The sequence below is a fragment of the Camellia sinensis genome, chromosome 2, assembly GCF_055761805.1.
Source record: "Camellia sinensis isolate YWXY chromosome 2, ASM5576180v1, whole genome shotgun sequence".
Lineage (NCBI taxonomy): Eukaryota > Viridiplantae > Streptophyta > Magnoliopsida > Ericales > Theaceae > Camellia > Camellia sinensis.
In genome coordinates this window covers 34833827-34855572 of record NC_138962.1, presented here as the reverse complement: position 1 = coordinate 34855572, position 21746 = coordinate 34833827, and the positions used below count along the sequence as shown (strand labels likewise).

General features: G+C 34.6%; 1 protein-coding gene across 1 annotated transcript; it reads left to right on the top strand.

Annotated features, from left to right (window-relative positions):
• Positions 1–4895: 4895 nt before the first annotated feature.
• LOC114312564 (protein FAR1-RELATED SEQUENCE 5-like) lies at positions 4896–6131 on the top strand. Its single transcript, XM_082908111.1, has 2 exons — positions 4896–5160; positions 5260–6131. Exons 1-2 carry the CDS (start codon positions 4896–4898, stop codon positions 6129–6131), a joined length of 1137 nt encoding a protein of 378 aa, XP_082764237.1.
• Positions 6132–21746: the final 15615 nt, after the last annotated feature.

Here is a 21746-nt window from a genome sequence, read left to right as displayed (position 1 = left end):
AAAATTATTAATACTCGATGGTCTTTTCAGTTGCATCAGGATTTGTATGCGGCTGGTAAGTGTTACGATTTCAATTATAAAATGTATACTTATTTACAATTATTAATTGTCTTTTTATTTTTGAAGGATATTTTTTAAATCCTCAACTCCAATATAGTGTTACCTCATCCAACGAAATAATAAGAGAAATGATGGATGAACTTAAAAAAGTAATTACCAGACTAGAGCCTGATATGGATGCTCAAGTGAAAGCAACAAATCAAGTTCGTACCAATTATTTAAATTTTGTTAGTAATAATCAACTTTGCAAATGTTACTTCTAATGATTGTCCAAACTGTAGTTGTTACTATTTCGAGATAAACAGGAAACTTTTGGCACTCATTTAGCACAAAGAGCATGGAAACAATCAAATCCAAGTTTTATTTTCAAAATTACAAATTTACAATATATAAATACTTCTATAATTTTCTATCATATTTTGACTTATGTCTAATGTAATGTAATTTTGTGCAGTTGAGTGGTGGATTATGCATGACAGTTATGCTCCTGAGCTTCAAAAAATAGCTGTGAAAGTATTAAGTCAAACCACCACATCATCTCACTATGAACGTAATTGGAGTACTTTTAGTCTCATCCATATGAAGACGAGGAATAGATTGAAATATAAGAAAATTTAAAGATTAGTCTTCATCACCTACAACATGAGATTAAAATTGAGACACGTTAAAAGAAGCAGCCAAGAGGAGATTGAGAGGAGTTTTAATCCTATTAACTTGGGTTACATATTTGAAGAAGATGATCCAATAAGTCCATGGATAGAAGAAAGGGAAAATCCTTTACTAGATGGTGTGGATAATTCTGAATGGTTAGATTTGGTCTCAGATGATGATGGTGGTGGTGGCGACGACAACAATGGTGATGACAGTGATGGAAATGATGGTGGTGGCACCCATAGATATCAAGTTCGACGCACTTCTCAAAGCTCAACTCCTACTCCAACTCAAAGTGATAATAGTGGTGGTTTAACTCCATCTGATGGAGGATGTGATGATGGTGATGGTGATAGTGAAGGCACTTCTCACGGTGACGGTGGTGGCGGCGGCGGCGACAATGGTGGTGATGGTGGTGATGGTACTAGTTTTAGTGCAAGAAGTGAAGATTTTATTAGAGGATTTGGATTATGTGATGTTGGGGAACATTATGATATTGGAGAACCTGTTGCACCTTTACCCCAACTACCTAGGAGGTTTCGTGGTAATGATACACGTAGGGATGAAAGAAGAATAAGAAGTAAAGAACAACAACTTGATTCATCTTATAGTAGTCATAGTTATCCATATCACCCTTACCCATCCTATAGCAGTGATAGCCAGAGCTATTCTTACCCACCTCAACAAAATTATCCTTAGCCCCCCTTAACAACATGGTCCTCTAGGATACGGTTTTCCAAATTATCAACAAGCCCAAGAAGAGTATGTTGATCCTTTTCAGTGAAGGTATCAATTTTCTCTCCCAATGCACGAAACAGAAATGGATGACATGATGAGCACATTTACTTATATATTTCCTACTGGATGGGGTGAAGGTAGTAGCAATCAAGCTCAACAATCTAATTCCCAGGATGCACCATGTCACTCATTTTGGTGGGATGAAGGTAGCAGAAACAATCAAGCTCGACAATCTGAATCCCAAGATGCACCACGTTACTCATTTTAGTGGTGACATTATGTAATTTTAGTGGTAACATTATGTAAAATATACTCTCTGTTGTTTGTGATTTATGCTATGGTGTTATGTGCTTTGGCAAGTTCTTCCATTAAGGATGTATACTTTTTTAAAATTATTTGAGTTAAAATGTACATATGCTTCCACAAGTATAATAATTAAAAATAATTTTATACATCTAAGTCCAATAAAAGAAATTTTTGCCACAAGTGTAATATGGATTTATAACATATAATGTCATTCATTATTGAAATAAAATGTAAAAAAATTCATTTTCTAGTGATTTAAAAATATGAAATACATTAGATCATACTTAAAAATTATGAAAAATTTAACAAAATTTATTTTAAAACCCAATAAATATGATTCTAAAAAAAAAAAAAAATATGCGTATCGGTAAGTTTTTTGCAAATTGTGCGAAAAATAAAAAAAATCACAGTTCCAGTAACTGCAACCGTTACGCTGCGACCTTTACACCCCGCAACCACAATCACAACCGCCTCACCGCCACCATTACGGCGACCGCGACCACTTTTTAGAACCTTGTTAGAGAGAGAGAGAGAGAGAGAGAGTTGGAAGCAATAACAACAATACATTTATCTCATTCATACAGTCTATTTGATATCTATGATGGTCATAACACTCATAAAACTCAATTTACTCCTTTTTTTAAATTTCTAAGTTGACAACCTGTCTTCTTTAGCATCATAATAATGCATATCCTTGTGTTCTCTCCACAATCCTAAATTTGTATCTTCAGTGAAATTTCCCACTCCTGCATACTTAGCTTTATATTCTCTCCATAACTGATCAACTGGTTTTCACACCAACGCAACAAAGTAGTTCAAACTCCATGGGTCCCTCATCTTCCTGTTCATCACGGCCACGAACCCAGGTTTCAAACCATCACAATATTCCAGAAATCGAGCTGTGATAGAATATCCTCGATCCCACCTCTTACCTGATCCAGGCCTCGCAAAAAACTCTGGCTTGTAGTATTTTGCTTTCAAGGCGGTAATCTGCTATGCCTTCAATAAGTACGGTGGGAGTCATTGGAGGGTACCTGTTGGTCAAATAAAAGGGGAAAATTCACTTCAGGGTAATTTTAAAAAAGAAAATGATATAAAAATTCACCTTTTAAACTTATTTTCTAAATTTAATGATGATTAGTTGATGATTGCGAAAATATGAAAAAGAATGTTACCTTAGATATCTTAATTGATTACTATACCATTCGGCTTGAATATTGAGTCTGTTTTTAAACTTATATAATAATGTACTTTTAAAAATTAAGTACAAATAAATGATAATTTATAAATTTAATAATTAAAAAGATAAACTTTTTCATAAATTTGTAATAAGTTTTTGAAACAACTACTGATTAATAATTTCTCCTAAAATAAATAATAAACTAAACTCTCCTTAGTAGAAAACATCTTGTTTGAGCCGCTTATTGGGCACACGTGAGGACCGTGTTAAGATTATAAATAATAAAATTATTCATTCCTATCTTATTAAGGGGTTGTTTGGAATGACCTAAATAAGTGTACTTTTTGTCTTTTTACGAAAAGATGTGCAGAAAAATAGAGAGATGATGTGATGAAAAAAAGATAAAAAGATAAAAAGTATATACTTATTTAGGACAGTCAAGCTTGACCTAAGAATATAAATAATAAAGTTATCTTTTTTTCCAATCTTTTTAAGTTTTATGTGAGTAGCTTGATGAGAACATAAATAATGGAATGGACTTGTCTCTTTCAAGTTGTGAACTAGACAGTGTTGACAATGTGCGAGCGGATCCTCTAGAGTAACTCTCTAGAGTGATCTCCTAAAGTGGATGATCGGACGGCTGTGGTTAAGCCTCACCAAAACGACGTCGTTTTGGTGAGGACTTTCAAAAAAAAAAAAAAAAAAAAAAGAAAAACCAGATTTGGGGATTTCAAACTTCCCTCCATATGAAGAACTATACAGACAGACGGCGGGAAGAAGCGAGCGAAATGAGAGAGCGAAGAAGAGTTTGTTTGAGGCCGATACCTGCATCCCCGTTGCCCCGCCGTCATGCCGTCGCCCCTGCTCTGCTCCAACCGATTGAAACGTATATAGGTATAGTTCGATTTTTTTTTTTTTTTTTTTGTCTCTTCTAAATCGAAGTTTCTGAATCTGTGGGTTTGTGTCTGAATCGAAGTTTCTCTTATACATATATGAACAAGGATTGTTTTTAAATTTATAGATTCATGTTTTAGAAGAGACCAAACCCACAGATTCATGTTAGACATCAATTTTAGTATCTGAACAAGGATTGTTTTTTTAGAAGGGATTGTCTAAATAAACCCACAGATTCATGTATGAAGCTGTACACGAACGAATTGATGCTCTTTACAGATTCAGACATCAATTTTAGTATCTGAACAAGGATTGTTTTTTTAGAAGGGATTGTCTGAATCGAAGTTTCTCTTAGGCTAGAATTCATGTCTGTAAATTTAACAATCAATTCCATGTTTGATAATTGAACCCTGAAAGAATCATTAGTATATGAAACTTAAACTTTGAAGGCCAAAACAAACACAACTGAACTCTCAAACTTATTTTAATAAGAGGCACACTCAGAATTTTATTGAAAGTATTAGTGAAGTAGTTATAAAAAAAAAAGGGAACAAAACTACAAAAGAAATACATTGATCCTTAAAGGAGGCATGGCCAAACAGTTTGCAGTGGCTTATGTACTAGTAGAATTTAAACTTTAAGTCAAAATTGAATCCACCAGGAGTATGCAGCACTGTTTATTGACTGAAGCAACATAAATAGTTTAGGTAACATATTTTTAATTATATATTTGGAACAATAGTTTAGATATATATATATATATATATATTTGAATTCGATTCTCTTTCAGTGTGTTCAGTATGTTGCAGAGACTGTTCTCTTTGAACTTTGTAATCCAATCAACAATAAAAATGAATAACATGAGACATGCCCTCTCTCATTTTTTTTTTCCATGCACTGTTAATTGCATTTTCTAAACCATTTCTTGATCTATAATGTTCCTTGTTTCTTTATATATATTCAGGTGGTACATTTGTTATTCGTTGATTATCTTATTCAGTTTGTATACAGTTTTTATGCTAATATTGAGCACTTCTTAATTTTTTAAGTGACTTGGCACATTCAGATGGAACCTAACAATCATGAGAATGACGGGGGTGAGTGTGATTGGAAGCCTAGAGTTCGCATGACGTTTGATACAGAACAAGAAGCTTATGATTTCTATAATACTTATGGAGGAAGGTTGGGTTTTAGTATTAGAAGGGGTTATGTAAACAAGAGCAAAGACGGGCAAATCACTTCAAGGCAATTTGTTTGTAATAAGGAGGGATTTCGGGTTGTCGACAAGCGAGATCCATTAACAAAAAATCCTAGGCAGGAAGTGAGGACTGGTTGTCAAGCCCGACTTGTCATTAAGTGGGATAGGAATATGTAGAAATTTTTTGTTAGTGATTTTGTTGAACAACATAATCATATCTTTGTACCAACAGAATGTATGCATATGTTACCATCCCAAAGGAAGATATCTGCATCACAGGCAACCGAAATAGATTTAGCTGAAAAATCTGGAATCCGTCTTAATGCTGCATTTGAGCTCATGGGTAATGAAGTTGGTGGAAGGGAGTCACTTGGGTTTACAAAACTTGACCAAAAAAATTATTTGAGAACGAAGAGGCAAAACAGCTTAGCATATGGGGAGGCAGGTAGCATTTTGCAATATTTTCGTGACAAATCATTGGAGAATCCATCTTTTTTTTACTCGGTCCAATTAGATAACGAGGAGCAGATTACAAATATATTTTGGGCCGATGCTCAGATGATCATGGATTATGGGCAATTTGGTGATGTTGTCACTTTCGACACTACTTACAAGTTAAATAGTGCACATAGACCATTTGCGTCTTTTGTTGGATTGAACCATCATAGGGAAACTGTGGTATTTGGTGCAGCTTTGATGTATGATGAGACTGCCGATTCTTTCGTATGGCTTTTTAGAAGATTCTTGGAGGCAATGTCAAGTAAGGCTCCAAAAACAATTTTTACGGATCAGGATGCTGCAATGGCTAAGGCCATACCTATTGTCATGCCTAACACAACCCACCGCCTTTGCACTTGGCATTTGATGCAAAATGCATTAAGGCATGCAAATTCTATCTTCAAGGATAAGGCGATGAAGGATAAGGGGATGAAGAGTGTTTTATACACGTTTATGTACGACATTGAGGATGAGGAAGAGTTTATGTTAAAATGGGAGGAAATGCTTGACAAGTATGAAATTTTTGTTGGATATGTAATATTCAAAACCTTTCATCAAACTGTTGCTAAAAATTTTCTGTTGAAATTACTCAGTAAATGTTGCTGAAACTTTGGTTGAAATGTTGAAATTTTGATTAATTTCATGAAACTGTTGCTGAAATAGAGTTGATGAAATGTTATTGAAATTGTTGCTGAAATTTTGCTGAAATGGAGTTAAAATGTTGCTGAATTTGTTGTTAAATTGTTGCTGAAATAGAGTTAAATTGTTGCAGATTTTTTTCTTGAATAATGCTCAAATGTTGCTGAAATAGAGTTGATTAAATGTTGCTGAAATTTTGCTGAAATGGAGTTAAAATGTTACTGAATTTGTTGCTCAAAAGTTGCTGAAATTGAGTTGAAACCTGTTATACAACTTTGAACATTTCATATAATACAGCAACCTGTTATACAACATTCGACATTTAAACATTTTCAATACATTTCAGAAACCTGTTATACAACATTCAACATTTTCAACATTTCAACATTTCAACATTCAACATTATTCAACATTTCATAAACCTGTTATACAACATTCAACATTTTCAAACCATCACATATAATACACATTGTTAAGCAACCAACATAATTCAATAGATTTCACAAACTGTTCATTCAACATTTCATCTCAAACAAAGTTGTTACACACTTGTTTTTACAAACTTTCAGATTTTTAAGCACCAAAAAAAAAAAAAAATTACAAAACAAGTATAAAAGTAGATTACATTCATAGCATGCTCCAAAACCTAAGAACTGAGTCATTTACATGATAAAGTACAAAAATACACAAAATACAATGACATAAGTCATTGCCTTCAATATCTTCTCAATCCTTTGAAGCCTTCTATCATGCTCACCAAGCCTTGTCCTTACATCATTCATTTCTTCTGTTCTTGAATCTGTCCGAGGTCCAGCATTGGCACGGATTGATGAGGTAATGTCGTCGTCGTTGTCGTCATCATTTGTGAACCACTTGAAGTAATTGCAGTGGTTGTTCGAAGTCTACAATGGACAAGAATCAATTAATCAATAAAGGACTAATGAAATTTGTAAAAAGTAACAGATTCATTTATATAACAGGTACTTACATATTTTCTTGGGCAAACAAAATATACACGACCTTCATTTCCATTCGCATTGGTTTGTACAATATGCACGGAAGCTATTCTTCCACAATTACAAAACCTCGGCTTCAATCTTAAGTTCGTATTATCAATAGAAGATGAAGCCATTTTTTATTCTGCATAAAAAAACAAGTTATTAACAAGTGTCTTAGGAAAGTCAATAGGAGACACGGTGTTCCACAGTTCCAGCAATGCACTTCTTGAAAACCAGGGAATGTCAGAAACATGAAGAGAAAATTCCCGAGTGCATCTAATTAAAATATTGATGCTAGTGAGAAAGTTGTCTCTGTATAAGGATTAACAATTAAATTGCATTATGTGGTCGGATTTGTGCATCAAAGTCATCCAGCATACTGAGTAAATAAGACAAATCAAGCAGTTAATTTATACATAATAAAGAACACATTTCCCTTATAGAATTCATCTCCTTGGCATTATTGGTGGAGGACTGGTAGGTATATCCCTGCTGTACCCAATTGCATTGGATATAAAATCTATTTCCATAGTTGATGTAAGATATAATATGCAAAGTTATCTTATAGCTCTCACTTTTTGTGTGTCTGTCTATAGAGTGATTTGATTCTGTGCTGAAAACTCAAGAACTGATCCTAATCACCAAATGTTCATAAGTTCATATTGTCAAATTTTTGTTAATAGCTCTTTACCTTGACTATGTGTAAGTCAGAAGACCTTATTTCAAAATCTCTGGTAAACTGGTATCCAATTCAAGATATAATACCTTAAAACAAGGACCATATCAAGCATCCTGTCACAGATCTTGATTATATGAATTTGACAAATTATCATTGTTCTTCTTTATGCAATTGAATCGCAAGTAACAATTCCGCACACATTAAGGAATACATTAACAAAACCCCACTACTAATAACCACAAGCCTTGTTATTAGCTCCAGATATCTGAGCTGAGCTGGGTTGGGCCCTTAGTATTCACTTTTTATTTATTTATTAAAATAAGTTGCATTTTCAAAGACTGGCAACAAGGGAATTATTTCACCTCATAAACTTGGATAAGCAAATGAAAAGAAAGCGAGAAGAATTTAATAACAAGACAAGAAGATTTTCACGCACAAACCACACAAAGCATGCATTACAAATACCTCTGCATGCACAGCTAGCAGAGTATGCAATAACTCTATAGCAGCATCTCCCAGACCATTTCATGAGGTTCTTCATCAAAACAAAAATGCAAAGCAGTGGATGGAATGGAAGAAACCAATAGCAAATAGTAGCATAATGATCTTTTTGGGGTATTTTAAATTGAATAAGATTTTAAGAATTTAGTAATTTATTGAAAGTATTGGGGAAAAAATTTAACTTCAGTTTGTCAAAGCTAAAAAAGAACCCAGACACAGATGGCTATATTTACCGATCTCTTGTTGATTTCTGCTTCCACAAGATGAGCTAAAAGTTTCTATGTCTCAATCTGGAAACGAACACAAAAAGGAGAACAATAACCACAAGCCTGGTAATCAACCAATTTTGAATTCCATTTACGATATCCAAAAAAAAAAAAAAAGGACCTAAACAGTAGGCCATTTTCAAAAAACAATTTTTAAATCAAAATTTTAAAAATTAACTCAAAAAAATGGAACTAAACACAGTGATCCCAAAAATGGAACTCAAGAAAAGGCAAATCCCAAAGCCTAACAGGTATCACAAATTAAAGCCAAATCCCAAACCCTAACACAAATACCAAACAAAATCCAACCCGAAACACTCCCAATCGACTAATGTATGGAAAAAAATTGAAGCTGAACGTAAACATAAACCCTAACTTCACTATGATTCAGGTTTACCTCGATTCGCCGTCTCAGGCTCCCCGTTCGTCCTCCGTCGTGGTTCGTCGTCCTCCGTCCTCCGTCCTCCGTCGTGGTTCGCCGCCGTTCGTCCTTTGAACTCCAAACACTCCTTTGAGCTCCTTCACAGTCTCCCCCTCTCGCCGTGTGTATACATATGGGGGGAATTTGGGGGAATTTTGAAATCCCTTTTGAATCCCCGAATCTGGTTTTTCTTTTTTTTTTTTTTTTTGAAAGTCCTCACCAAAACGGTCGTTTTGGTGAGGCTTAACCACAGCCGTCCGATCATCCACTTTAGGAGATCACTCTAGAGAGTTACTCTAGAGGATCCGCTCGCTGACAATGTTGGGCTATCACCGGTGGTGGAGGGAAGGAGGGCTCAGGTTCACGTACAGTTTTGGATTTTTTATTTTTTATTTTTATTTTTATTTTTTTTACAAACATAAAAAAAATATTTTATATAAAAATAAATTATAAAAATATTATTTAGAGTGACATGTCAATGATATTTTTAAAATTATAAGAACAATAATTATTGTTTTGATTGAAATAAAGAGACTACGATATTATTATTTATGAAAATTTCAATATAATGGTGATCTTTATCATTATTGATATTCAAACATAATTAATTTCAATGAAAACATAGAATTTATGAATTGTTAAGTTACATTTAATATGCAGGGTTCACCCTCCATGTGTTTCTTTATTATTGGTTAATAATATCACATGTCAATTATTGCGTGGTATAACTATTATATTGAATTTTTACGCATATTTTGTGTAAAAAAAATTACTTTATCATTATATAATTTATTTTAAAACTTTATATCCATGACTTTTTTTAATGTTGTCCATGATACACTAATTACAAATAACATATTCACTTTGTTTGGTTTGAGTTTTCTAAAAACACTTTTCAAAAAATTCTACGTATTTGTTTTTCGTATTTTTTTATTTTATTGAATTTTTTTAATATCTTAAGTAATTTTTTAAATTTTTAGACACACCTAATATAAATATGCTTAAAAAGTATAATTTTTGCGAAAAAATCTTTAAAAAATTCACTAATTACTAAAAATATAAAAAAATACAAAAAATCAATACATTTTTCATATTTTTATGTACTTATTAATTTTTTAAAATATTTTTTCACAAATATTTTATTTTTTTTAGATACATCATGTATCAACAAAAGTAAAAAAAAAAAAAAATACTTAAAATTTTAAAAATATTCACTAATAATAATAATAATAATAATAATAATAATAATAATAATAACAACAACTTAATTTTCAAAAAGCTTAATTCAAAAAACTCAAACTAAGCATACTTATTTTTTTTTAATCTTTCTTGAAGTCAATCGTAAAAATTTTTGTGAAATATTTTTGTAAATATTTTTAATGTTGTCATTAATAAGTGGCCCATCTAATTTATTTTCTTGGCTCCGCCACTGGCTATCACTGGCCCTATTTGGAGAATATGATTAGTTTATTTTATTAGTTCATGTGTGTAAAATTGTAAATTATAAAATAAAAAAAAAGATATTTATTTAATAATTATAATTATATAATTTTATCATAATTTTTAAAAATAAAAAAATAAACTATCTACTTTTAAAATTATATTAGCAATCTATTTTTTAAAAGAATGATTAAATCATTTCACTATAATTATCGGAGCAGATTGGATTTTTAAAGCGTGACCACAAGTTGAAAACCCCAAAAACCCGAGCAACACCATCTAATTCCCCAAAAAAAAATCATGCTTGATAAATAATAAATTCATCTTCTTCTCTAACGATTGGGTGCTTCGGTACTTATTTGGTACCTTTTTTTTTACTTACCCTAATTTTTAGTGATTTTTTTTCAAATTTTTTCAAAAACTTGAAATTTAAAAATTCAATTCGACAAAATGAATCAAAAAATTAAAAAAAAAAGCAGAAAATACAAAATAAGCCAAAAATAGATTTTTTTAAAAACTTTTTTTGGCTTTTCAATTTTTTTAATACAATTTTTCAAATTTTTTTTTTTTAACTTTTTAAATTCATTTAGAACATCTCCAATTGTTCATCAGATATTTCATTAAATTTGGGTAAAAATTTGATCTGATATGATATACTCTAGCCCTTTCATCAAATCTGACCGGTCGAGATAGGGATGGCCACGGGGTGGGTTTGGGGTGGGTTTGCCATTCCACGCCCCCGCCCTCGCCCTTCTGGAGAAATTCCACCCCTACCACCGTCCCTGCCCCACCTCCACTACGGGTGAATTTTTCAATCCCACCCTCGCCCCTGCCCCCGCCCTCGTCCACGCCCACACGGATACCCACGGATACACGATCACATTTCAAATAGTCAAAAAAATTAAAAACCATTTAAATCATTGACACACTAAATAATTTTTCTTAGTTTCATATATATAAACAATGAGTGTAAAAATCTATATTCATGCGTGCAAAGTATAAAAATCTATACAAAAATAAGATCTAAACTATATAGCATCTAATTCTTACATTTTATTTTAACTATGCACATAGAAGCAAATTAGAAGTCAAAATTCTCCAAATTAGTAAACAGTTGATAGTGTTGATTCAATCAAAATTATTTCTACCCCAAAACCAGTAAGAAAATTTAAAAATGTCACAAGAAGCAAACTCTGAGTTAACATTCTGAGTTAACAAAATCTGTTTCATAGATTTTTAATATTTTTTTTCTTATATCTGGTTATATTATATATATTATTAATTATATTGGGTCGGATTTGGATCAGGGGACACGATACCTGCTCCCCCAGCCCTATTGTGGGTGATCAAAATACAATCCAACCTCGCCCCACATAAGTGTCGGGCAGGTAAAATTCGCCCCGTTCGGGCAGGTATGGGCGGGCTCCTGCGAATCAGATTAAAATGGCTATCCCTATCGGTCAACCAGTCGATTATCTAGCCAATCGTCCATCTAGAGTAAATTTTTATCAAATTCATCCCAAAACCGGTTGTTAGGACATCCGATGGACGTCCAGACCAACAGTCACCTACAAAATTGATGGAAAAAAAACGCTCATTTTATTTGATGAAAAAGGTACCGCTTCTTTCTTTTTATACCAAATTGATAAAATGTTTAGAGTTTCGTTTTTATCAATTTTTTATTAAATTTAAATTTGAAAAAAAACGATTAGAGATGATCTTAGACGAATAGATCGAAAAATTATTTAAAATTTGACATAATTTTAAAAAAATATATTAAAAATTAAAAATCAAGAAACGGGTGATTCATATAGGTGTTCCCAAACACTCCAAACTTTTAGATGGTCAACAATTGAAGAGTACCATTGCCATTTGTGTGTCATTTCATGGTAGATTAAGGAAGTGAAGCTCCACTTTATATTATCGCCATAGTCACCATTTAAGAACACGGCACTGACGTTGGTGGTGCATGCTCCGATGTAGGTGATGGCCACATACCCGTCGTAGTTGTCGATCACCATGTGCACGACTTCCACGTCGGTCCTCCGATCCGACGGGCCATTTGCCTCCAACAAGTTCCATACGAATTTTGTTGTTTTTCCATTAAGCGTTTTGTGAATGGGATTCCGATTTCTTTGTCGAATTGGACTCCGCCAGGTGTTGATGGAACCTTGTTGAAAACATCGAATTCTAGGGCTTCATTGGCTTGCAGTAATGCTGCTAGGGCTAGTAGAGAAGCCATGAAACGATGGAGGTGATGAGCCATGGCTTCGTTATACCTTTGGACAATGACAAGTATCATTTATATAATAAAGTAGGAGCAAAAATATTTTGGAAGCCTAATTTGTGAGTTCTAATATGTATGTGGAGCTTATCTGATGCGGTGTTTCAGTTTTATTTTTTACTTTCCACCTCACTAGAGCTCTAAAGTTTTAGATAGATGTATTATTGTTGAAAGTAGAAAGGTATTCACCCAAAAAACAAAGTAGGCGGACTGTTGAAAATATGTTAAAATATCTTAGAGAAACATTTTGTTTTAAGGGTTGAGACTAATTCTCAAATTCATTCTAGGTCAAGATTTTTTTAATTTTCACTCATTTGAGTAATTTTTATATTCGGATAGGCTATATGTCATATAGTACCTTCTATTATTGTGATTGATTTTGACAATAGGATCTACTACATTTATGTTGGGTGTTTGGAAAATAATAAGAGACATAAATTTGTGATTAGTGGATGTTAGAAATTGGGCGCCCATGTGGCATGACCCTTAGAACCTTTTGAACCTCATCCAAATGGGTTTTTGAAATTGAATTCAAACCTATTTGGATGAGCCACTCAGGATATATATCTATCATATCATGATATGGATAGATGATATAGATATCAGATATTATCTCATTTAACCAATGGATAAATGAGATAAATATAATATATATATGATATATGGTTATGGGTAACCAAGAGAGAAACAACGTATGTTTTGTTTCTACCCATAAACTTACTCTCTCCCAAGAAACAACGATCAAGTCATTTCCACTGTGGTTTGTGTGGGTGATATTCACCATTGTAATATCACCCCACTGCTGGGATTGATTGATTAGATTATGGAAGCACGTGATTTATCCACGAGGTTTTAGATCATCAAGAAGGTATGATCCAATTGTTTTTATCCGCTGCATTTTTTGTGATCTTTGATTTACATTGGTATCAGAGCCATTAATGGATATTTTCGTGCTTTCTTTTATCATATGTATATTTATAAAAGAGGTGGAGATCCAAAATATTTCATTTTTATGATCATTAATGTCATTTTTAAGAGCATAAATGATTTTATTTGGAAAAGGGAGTCCGGCAGTACAAAAATCGGACCAGAAAACATCCGGGAAGGCGGCGCGTGTGATTCACGCGCTGCATGACGCCTCCCAGCAGCACCACGCGCCACCACGCGCATCCACGCGCCACCATGCGCCGGATGCCCTGCTGATGCGCCTGCACGCGCCATCACGCGCGCGTCGGCGGCGCTGTCCATGCACGCGCGCCGTCCACGCCCGCACGCGCGCCGCGTGCTGGAGCCGAACGCCGAGCCGCGGGCTGGAGCCGAGCGCCGAGCCGCTGCTGAGCCGCGCGCCAAGCCGCTCCTTGAGCCGACTCGCGCCGAGTTGCGCTGAGCGGCGCCGAGCCGAGCCGAGCCGAGCCGTTTTTCCCGCCTGGCTTGGCTCTAAGGCTCTGTTTGTTTGTTTTTTAATTCTGAATTGCGTTAATTGGCCATAATTTATTCGTTATAGCTTTATTTTAAGCATGGTTGGTACTGTTAGACTCAGAATTAATTTTTCTACATTCTGTAAAATTTTGAAAATTTTCAGAAAATATAAATTATTTTTCCTGTATTAATAATTCATGTTTTATGCTTTAAACTGCTGCTGGTATTGCATAAATAATTTTCTGGGGCTGAAATATTTATTGTAGACTTCTGAAAGGTTTTATTATTTACTGGTAATATTGTCTCATTTTATCAGTTTCTGGATTTTTTATTTCTAATTTTATGTGTGTTTAATTAGTTATTTAAAATTCCAGAAAATACCAGAAAATTCCAGAAAATTTCAGGATGATGTACTTTCTGTTATGGCATAATTTAAATATTTAATACAGCATATTTTTTTTGGATTTGTAATATGTTGTAATTAGAAGAGCATGATTATTTATTTATTTATTAGAATTCCATTATTAAATAAATATAGCATGAGTTATTTGTAAATTTACATTAAGATGCTATTGTATGGAATTTATCATGCTTTGTATATGCCATAGTCAGTGGGAGGTTATTCGGTTGAGAGAAATCTTTGTAGATTAACTCCCGAAAACCAATATTTTGCGCATAAATTAAACTAAATTTTGGATAATTGTCACTTGTGGCGCAAGAGATGATTACGAGCATAGCGGATTTTCGATCTTGCGACTTGTGTAATATTGTCACTATTTAATTTAGATTTTTGCGGCAAAATTATATTATGCTAATCAAATTAATCCCAATGCGAATTTCTCTCTAAATTGATTTAGCTTATGGAAGTTAATTTGGTTGACCTAAACTTAGTAGAGATGTTCAAATGTGAACAAACTAATCCCATTCTTTAGATGAGCAAAAGTCTTGGAGACTTTAGGTCAAACCTTAATTGAGCCAAAGTAAGGAAACATGACTCAAAGTCGCCGTGTTTTTGTTGCCTTGTTTGGCACAATAAAAACTAATGTGTGCGCTATAGTTAGCGGCACGCTACGTAGTTTTGGTTGGCGAGTTTTGGAGTTATGAAATTAGTAAGCCCTCAATAGATCTGTATATGATCTTTGACTAATGAGCTGCGCGGATTGACTTTGTAATTTGACTTGTAAATAATGTTACATCATTGGATGAAGTAACATTCAAGAGTCACGTCATCCAAGATATGCGAGCTTAAATGAATTAGTCATTAAGTGTAAGACGAGTAACCAGTATGGGCAGTGTTTTGCTCTCTACCCAATTATTGGGAGTTGGATGGAGCAAAATTTCATGCACTATAATAGTGTGCGTTGAAATATCATGTGAAGTTAAAAGATTAGCGCTTAGAAGCTGCAAAATCTATTAACACTAAGTGAAAAGATTAGCGCTTAGTAGCTGCAAAATCTATTAACACTAAGTGAAAAGATTAGCGCTTAGTGGCTGCAAAATCTATTAGCATTGCCAACTTGTCTAAGTCTGGACACTTACTGTTTCCACACTTGAGTGTGAGACATAAGGAAGGGCTTCTTTGTATAATTCCTTAGCTAGACTAACGTTTTGAATAACATTTACCACTAAGCGCAAACGTTGCAGCATAGTAATGAAAAGGTTAAGGCTGACAAGGTTGTTATGACTCTAAGAATTTAACGCATCGCTTGTATGAGCATTGTGTTGAATTAGACTCTTTAGCCTAATTCGCGCTTAAGTTACTTCAGGAGCTGTCATAGTTGATAGCTTATTCTCTCCTTCTTGTGGATAGTAGAATTAATTGCAAGTAACTATGAAGCGAGAAATAGAGATGGCAACAGGAGTATCGTCATCTTTCAACTAGATGTATTAAAGTGTATGGAGAATAAAATTGACTTGAAGGTGCAGGGGATTAGCACTTACTAGTTAAATTTGCGACTTAGGCGCAGTTGATATCTCCATGACATCCTTTTTATGATCTAGTGAATATGACTTAGTCGTGAGTCATTACCTAGTTGGGCCTAAACCTTTAAAACTTGTCTTCGAGAACTCACACATTAAGATGATTGGAATTAGTTTATGACATTGGTCATGGACCAGTGGCTTATTATACTTAATCACATTAATGAGATGATGACACGATGGTTTGAGTAGGCCTTCTCGGGCCCACTCGCTTATGACATCCTGCTCTCATGTGAATGTGTAACTTTGTTCGCAATGGGTGCACACAAGTAAGTAGGAAAGCCGCAGAAGGTCATTTGTTTTGGCGCATTTAGTCCACTATGATATTTTGTGACTAGATATGTGTGAGGGTATGATAGCTAAGCCTCAATCTCGACACATTTATAGATTACGATACGCATCTGAGTCAAGACTATTTGATCTCCCATAAGTCAAAAAGTTTTGAGATGATTTTTGACATTGCACATATGAGGTCGAGATCAATTAGATAAGAGTTTTTTGTGCTTTTAGTTTTGACCAAGGTGGCGAGTATCTATTTGAGTTATTTTTCAGAAAAAACTCTGTGAAGAGAGATGGATGCTTAGAAAATTGATTATTCCTAGTACTCAACAACACACTGGTGTAGTAGAGATAGGGAAGTAAATATTATTAATGTTAGGTGGATAATGGCGCAAAATGTTTCCCAATTGGGAATTGCACTAGTTTGTTGCCTATATCCCTAACTAAGTGCCCTCCATATCAGATTTTACACTCCATTTTGAGTAATGGGTTAGCAGAGAGCCATCTATGGGCAATCTGTAACCATTAAGCAGCTTATCTTTATTCTACTTCTCATAAGATTGCGAAGTTAAGACCTAGGGTTCTATAGCGCATTATTGTATGCTGTCTTGTAAAACACAAAGGGTCGTGTGGCGCATTATTGTATGCGGTCATGCAAACCCTCCGGGTCATGTGCATATAGGTAAGCAGCTTTGTGGTAGTGTAACTAAGTCACATAAAGTTTTATTAGTAAAGGTGACGTGAATAGAGTTTTCGGAACTCTATAAGATGGAGAATTCCAAGTATAGCGCTCTATGTAGCCTAGTTGAGAATGGAAAGAAATTTCCAATATCCTAGGGACAGTGGGAGCGATGTGCCTACTAATGGATTACTCCATTAGAGAAGAATACTCTACATTCTTAGTTGCGTGGTAGCAAATGTGAAAATTTTCCACGTCATCACTGGGTGATTGAGAGGGAAACATTCATGATTGCTCCGCAAGATGATAAAGAGCCTAGGATAATGCCTAAGGCTCTAGTCCCCTATTTTTTGAAAGTAGATCAATGTTGCGCAGTTTAAGACAAAGTCTTTGAGAATTAACCATTTTTATAATTTGGTTGACTTTCCATTATGACGCAAAACTGTTATAAAGTTATGCGTAATTTGGATAGTCATTATTGAGGCATAAGGCTCGCTAGATACCGAATGGTCGCACCATTGAAAAAAGTGTAGACCATGAGAAGACTTCCTCCTGGGGAGTGAGGTTATTTTGACTTAGGCTATGATTGACATAAGTTCGGAACATTGATTTGTGGACATTGTGACCCGTTTTTTCATTAGAGAATTGGATAAATAGATCCGTAAGGATTTACCTTCTGCTTTTATGGTGAAAAGTTAGGAGCGCAAAAAGGTTGCTGGTTCCAATAAATCTTTTACAGCCTAAAGCAGTTATCCAAACAGTGGTTCTTAGATTTCGTCAAGCCATGATAGGGCAACGATGATCGATGAAGACCACTGAGGCATGATCAATGGTCCAAAAAGAAGTTTTTCCTTACTTAGTCATTATGAGCCAGGAATTTATAAGGTTGTCGCCACCTAGGGTGGGCAGTCCTCTATTTTAGATATGATGGACATGGGTGATGTAATTTATATGCTCGGATGTACGATCCTTAGGGATTGTTTTAGGAAAATTCTCGGTTTGTCTTCGATGACTTACATAGAGAATATCCTAGAATGATTCTAGATGCAAAATTGCAAATCCATTGACTTACCTATCGGTAAAAGCCAGAGCCTTAGCTATTGAGTGAATCCTCAGATTGTCTTTGGGAGAAACAGATGACCTATATTCCTTGATCTTTTCTTTGTTGTGGGAGCCTAAAGTACGCTATGTGGGCGTATTCGGCATGATAAGTGTTATCTTTGGTAAATGATCAACTGAGTTGTTTAGACATTGACCTTGCTCATTAGACTGTGGATAAAATGCTTTACTAGTAGTATTTTAATTTGCTCATTGTAAGATTCAATGCGCTAGTTGGGCGCATCTGCGCTAGTTGAGCGCATTAAGAATGAACGCAAATTGGTCACCAAAAATATCTTTAGAGAGGTTATTGCGCAAGAGGTGGTGATCTTAAATCATTTCATGTGAGGCGCACATGGTGGATTCCGTTGTATATACTTATCGCAAGAGGTGCTGATAAGGCTTATGTTTGGAATCTATAATTGCGCAAGCTGTGGTCAATTCTTTTTAAATCGATCACTTATTTTGAGATGATGGGATGTTGACACTATTATGGTTTGTGTCATAATGATTAGCAAATGATGATGTCAGCAGGCAAGATTGGCTCACTCACACGAGTAATCGCCCTTGGCCCTTGGGAGCGAGCAAGGATGAGACTGGTGGTTTATTTTTATTCGGAGCCAAGAGAGGCTTAAATCATCCACTATGTATGTCGCCTTGGTTATAACCAAGATGAGGTCGTGTTAAGGACCAAACATGGATGTTAGTACCCACTTTCCATGTTGTGCCTGTTATGATTAGCCAGATTCGAGATCTCATTTGGCGCCTAGAAGGCGAGCAAATAGAGAATTCGGGTTAGGCGCTAGAAAGCGACTAGACTAATATCTGTACGGTGTATCGAGTATGACATCACTCTTTATGGAAGAGTTACTCCACCGTAGCATGTATTCATACTATATGTGCTTGGCGACCGAGTAACGAGGTGAGAGAATGGATCCCTGCTTCCTCACCGTGTGAGTCTTATGTGTCATTATTGATATGACTTTCATTTATGTACCCTTTTGTGACTTTTGACTATGTCATAAGGTAAGGGGTTGATGTTCTGCTACTTTGGTATGTTGCCTGCGGTCATGCATGATTCGGCCTTAAGGGACATTACTGGGAAAGCGGTCAATCCTAAACTAAATGGCATGAGTGCAAAGGGAAGATCATCTAGTATTACACCACTGTTGTATATTCACTGCCGGCAACTCACATCGCTCTGTATGAGAGGCGAATTGAGTGTGAATATATTGCAAGAATTAAGAGGGTCAAACATGCTCTTTTTGAGGGATTAGAGATGTTTTTTGGACCGGTGTAATTAGATGGGTCTGGGGTATATGAGACACTATTTCTATTCTTTTTGGGTTGATGTCTCTATGCTGGCTCATTTTGAGTTTCTAGTATAGAGCTCCCACATGCAGGTGTTCTCAGCAGTCGCACGGTGCAGTGGCCAGTATGAGATTGTTTATTTTTGGGAAGATTGAGATTGAGACGTGACAGTGTCATGCCAACTCATGTCCGAGTGGGAGATGTTAGAAATTGGGCGCCCATGTGGCATGACCCTTAGAACCTTTTGAACCTCATCCAAATGGGTTTTTGAAATTGAATTCAAACCTATTTGGATGAACCACTCAGGACATATATCTATCATATCATGATATGGATAGATGATATAGATATCAGATATTATCTCATTTAACCAATGGATAAATGAGATAAATATAATATATATCTGATATATGGTTATGGGTAACCAAGAGAGAAACAACGTATGTTTTGTTTCTACCCATAAACTTACTCTCTCCCAAGAAACAACGATCAAGTCATTTGCACTGTGGTTTGTGTGGGTGATATTCACCATTGTAATATCACCCCACTGCTGGGATTGATTGATTAGATTCTGGAAACACGTGATTTATCCACGAGGTTTTAGATCATCAAGAAGGTATGATCCAATTGTTTTTATCCGCTGCATTTTTTGTGATCTTTGATTTACAGTGGAAGGTAATGCCACATGGTACCCTATTAGCATACAAAATTTCTCATCTATCTATTATATAAGCAAAGGGGAATTTTTAGTGAGAAAAAAAATGAGAGCTTCAAGTGCTTAATCTAAATTTCTTAATTTTTTTAATTTAAAAAAATAATTAATAAATTACACACACTTTTCTTTTTAAACAAAGAATTCATTTTTCATTTTTAAAATCATTCATTCCTTACAATCAAGCAAAAATGGAGTTTTCAATTAAAAAAATAATATTTAATAAATCATACACCACAACATAAAAGAGTAGTGGAGACCAAATTCTTTTATTTCTAAAAGTGAAAATTTTGTTGTAAAAGATATTTAGGGATCAATTTCTATCGTTGTGAGGATAGTCGCTAAAAGATTGTCTTGAAAAGTCAAAAACAAGGCTTTTAGTAACTACATTTTGAAAATGTCACTTATATAAATAGACTTTTAGGAACAAAATAAATTAATCTCAAAATGATTTATTTTTTGAGAAATAAAATTTGGCCCTGAAAAAATAATAATTCTTCATTAATGCCTAATTTTTGTTTCTAAAAATATAATTACGACACTTTTCATAACAAAAATATTTAGTCCCTAAAAATAATTTTGTCCCTAATTTTTTGTCCCCAAAATTAGGGATGTAATCGGTTGGTACAGTCAGTATTTAAGTAAAAAAATTTACCGAACCGATGATGTTAGTTTTATTATTTCGAGCACCGATACAGACCGTTTCTCCCATTAAACTGCATCGAACCAAACCGATTGAGTTGGTTCGGTTCGGTTCGATTTAATTTAATCGATTTCTTACATCCCAATCCAAAACCTTAATTTTTTTTGTAGTGATACACTCAACGCAAAGAGTTTTCCAAGTAAAAAATAATAATTAATAAATCAAGCACTCAAAAAATATTTCACCGTAAAATTTTTTCTATTAATATATTTTAAATTATTCACTATAAAGTATAAAATGATTTATATAATTAAAATTTCGCAACATATTTTTTTGGGAAAATCGGTCTAGGGTCCCTCTTCCACTTTTCATAATGGAAGAGATCCACAAAATTATTTTTTGATGTCTAAGGTCCCTAAACATATATCAGATGAAAGTTTCACTGGCTCATCTCTTTCCACTCACTGAAAGACCTCTCGATCGTCTTCAACACTGGACAATTCGATTTACACAAACTCAATTTGACCGATTCAATGATCGGAAACTCCGAAACCAAACTTCAATTAGAAACCCTAGGTTTGTCCGGGATTCAACACTACGATTACGGCCTCAGTTGGCTTTGGAGGAGTTGTAAACAGCTCAAGAAACTCCAATTGCGAAGCTGCTATGTAATCGGCGATGAATCATCACTCTCATCGTTCGTCGAATGCTTAATTGGTCTCCAAGAAGTGGAATTGTGGACATGTAGGGCGATAATCAACGAGGTTCCTCTTCCTCCTCCTCTTTCATACACTTTCTCATTCTAGGGTTTCAAGTTCTTGAACCCCTTCAATTTCATTTTAATTCATCATCCCCTGTTTTCCCTACTCTTC

What these genes read in the sequence shown, in the direction of transcription:
- LOC114312564 (XM_082908111.1), top strand. Translation starts at nt 4,896, where the DNA reads ATGGAACCTAACAATCATGAGAATGACGGGGGTGAGTGTGATTGGAAG. An exon ending in TAGGCAGGAAGTGAGGACTG is followed by an intron (nt 5,161 to 5,259) that starts GTTGTCAAGCCC and finishes TTGTACCAACAG; the next exon opens with AATGTATGCATATGTTACCA.